The sequence below is a fragment of the Alligator sinensis genome, unplaced genomic scaffold (assembly GCF_000455745.1).
Source record: "Alligator sinensis unplaced genomic scaffold, ASM45574v1 scaffold642_1, whole genome shotgun sequence".
NCBI classification, from domain to species: Eukaryota; Metazoa; Chordata; order Crocodylia; family Alligatoridae; genus Alligator; species Alligator sinensis.
The window spans coordinates 956,650-958,661 of record NW_005842289.1 but is presented as its reverse complement, the minus strand read 5'-3'; the positions used below and the strand labels follow the sequence as shown (position 1 = coordinate 958,661).

Genomic DNA, 2,012 nt, shown 5'->3' with positions numbered 1-2,012 from the left:
GGTCAGAGGTTGCTGCTGGCAAGAGTCTGTGGGTGGTCGCTGACCCCTGATCAGCACTCGACACCTGACCCCTGCCGCCGACAGCGCCGGCGGCATCTGCAGGAGCTCCCCGCTTACTGCAGCCATGGTCCCACCACCACCATGCCCCACTCAGCCACCGGGGGCATGCATTCCCTTGCATGCTAGGACCTACAGACACTGGGGTGGAGAAGTCATGAAATCTCCATGCTTGGAAGCTAAGGTACATTTGCCTGGGATAGTTTAGACAGGGACAATCCTGACTTTGGCAGGGGGTTGGACTAGATCAGTGTTTCTCAATCTGTAGGTTGCAAGAATATATGAAAGAGTAGCAAACAAACTTTGTTCATCCATTTTTAAACTTTAAAAATGGGAAAAACCGTGGCTTTTTCCTTGCAAGCTGGCAGTTCCAGGCTGCAAGGGGCTGCTTGGGCCCCCCCCATGCACCACACACACCCCACCCTGGCCCCCCCCACACACACCCTACCCTACACACTGGACGGCTGGTGCTTGGGGTGGGGGACAGCAGGTCAGGAGTGAGGGGCACTGGGTCAGGACTGGTCATCAATGTTTACAAATGGGTTTTGGTACAAAAAAGGTTGAGAACCACTGGACTAGGTGGTCTCCCAAAGGTGTCTTCCAGCTTTATTTTCTAAGATTCAATGATCTGGGAATCAGTTTTGTAGGAAATAAAAGGGCAAAGGTCCACCTGAGACTAGCATCCTGAGCTGCTGTGGTTAAGGCATACAAGTTTTTGCAGCCAACACCACACAAGAGAGCAGCCACCTTTAACTCCCCAACCTAAACTAGGGGAAGACTTCAACCCAAGTCCAGAGAAAGGCTCAAACTCGCATCTTTTGTAAAACCCTTTCACTGCTCTCCCACCATGCCCTGTGACTTTGTAAAAAATACACCAGAGAACAGTGGGGGATTAACCTTTCTGGCAGGTGTGCCACAAATTAGTTGCACACTCTCATCAAGTGCCACTCCAATCCCCTTCCCCTACCCAAGCTGCTTCTCTGCTTCCTAGTGTGTTTTGTACCAGACGTCTTGCTCTGCCTTCCGCTTCCTGCCCTCTCTCCGCGGCCTGTTCTCTCCCTGATCTGTCACAAGCCACACACCAAGCCTGGCCACTCATGCCTCAGGCTGACCACCTAGGTTGCCATTTGGAGAGTAAACCCTCTCTCATCCTTATTTGTGAGCCAGCTGGTCAGGGGATCCAACCCTCTGCCTCCAGAAGATGTTCCAATGGCAGCAGCTCATACAGCAATGTGGGCAATGATACATATCAATCAGCAAGTGGGAGACTGGGGCTCACCCTCCAAGCCGAGGTTGCAGCGCAGTCTGAGGGGCCTATCATCAACACAAGGCGGCTCAAATTAAAATTTCAGAGCCCTGCTGGAGAACATTAGGATCCGAGATGTAGATTAACCTCTTATGATGAAAGGAGCCCTGATTTTCCACACCATGCTAGAAGCCTATTGCAGGGCAGTAAGAAGCTGCTGCATCTGCCAGAATAACACAGATTCAAGCTAACCTCTCATTTAGCTGCGTTTGTTAGGCGTTCCTCTAGAGCTGCTTGCAAGTGTTGCTGGTTTACACGGCCTGGGAACGGCAGCATCAAATTCTTGCCACCGGGCAAGGTTTAGCTGCAAACCCAGGCGGCAGTGCTGCCCCTCCTGCCCCGCGGGAGCACCAGCAGGTCTGCACAACAGATCTGTGCTAGGAGGCTGGCGAGCAGCACTGTCTGTGACCGTCCCTGTCCCCCCGAGCATGACAAGGTCCCTGCTGGAGACGAGAACTCTGGCCTGAAAGTTTCAGGGGAAGCACAGGACAGCTGCCCCGTGAAACTGAGATGCCTACGGGGACCCAGGGCCCAGATCCCTCCTCGCGGCCCAACACGGCGAGCAGTGAACTCACCCCGCCGCCAAGACCAAGAGGCAGAACGGCCCCGGCTCCCGGCCGCCCCGTCCCCGCCTCAAGGGCAGGGGAGG

General features: G+C 54.3%; 1 protein-coding gene across 1 annotated transcript in view; it reads right to left on the bottom strand.

Annotated features, from left to right (window-relative positions):
• The window catches only part of FHOD1 (formin homology 2 domain containing 1), a gene marked incomplete at its 5' end in the record, with an annotated part of 78,523 nt that extends 76,516 nt beyond the window's left edge, over nt 1–2,007 (bottom strand). Inside the window, one exon of the mRNA XM_025209432.1 lies at nt 1,939–2,007. Coding sequence (XP_025065217.1) covers nt 1,939–2,007 — 69 coding nt within the window. The remainder of the gene's footprint in view (nt 1–1,938) is intronic.
• Between the last annotated feature and the right edge of the window lie 5 nt (nt 2,008–2,012).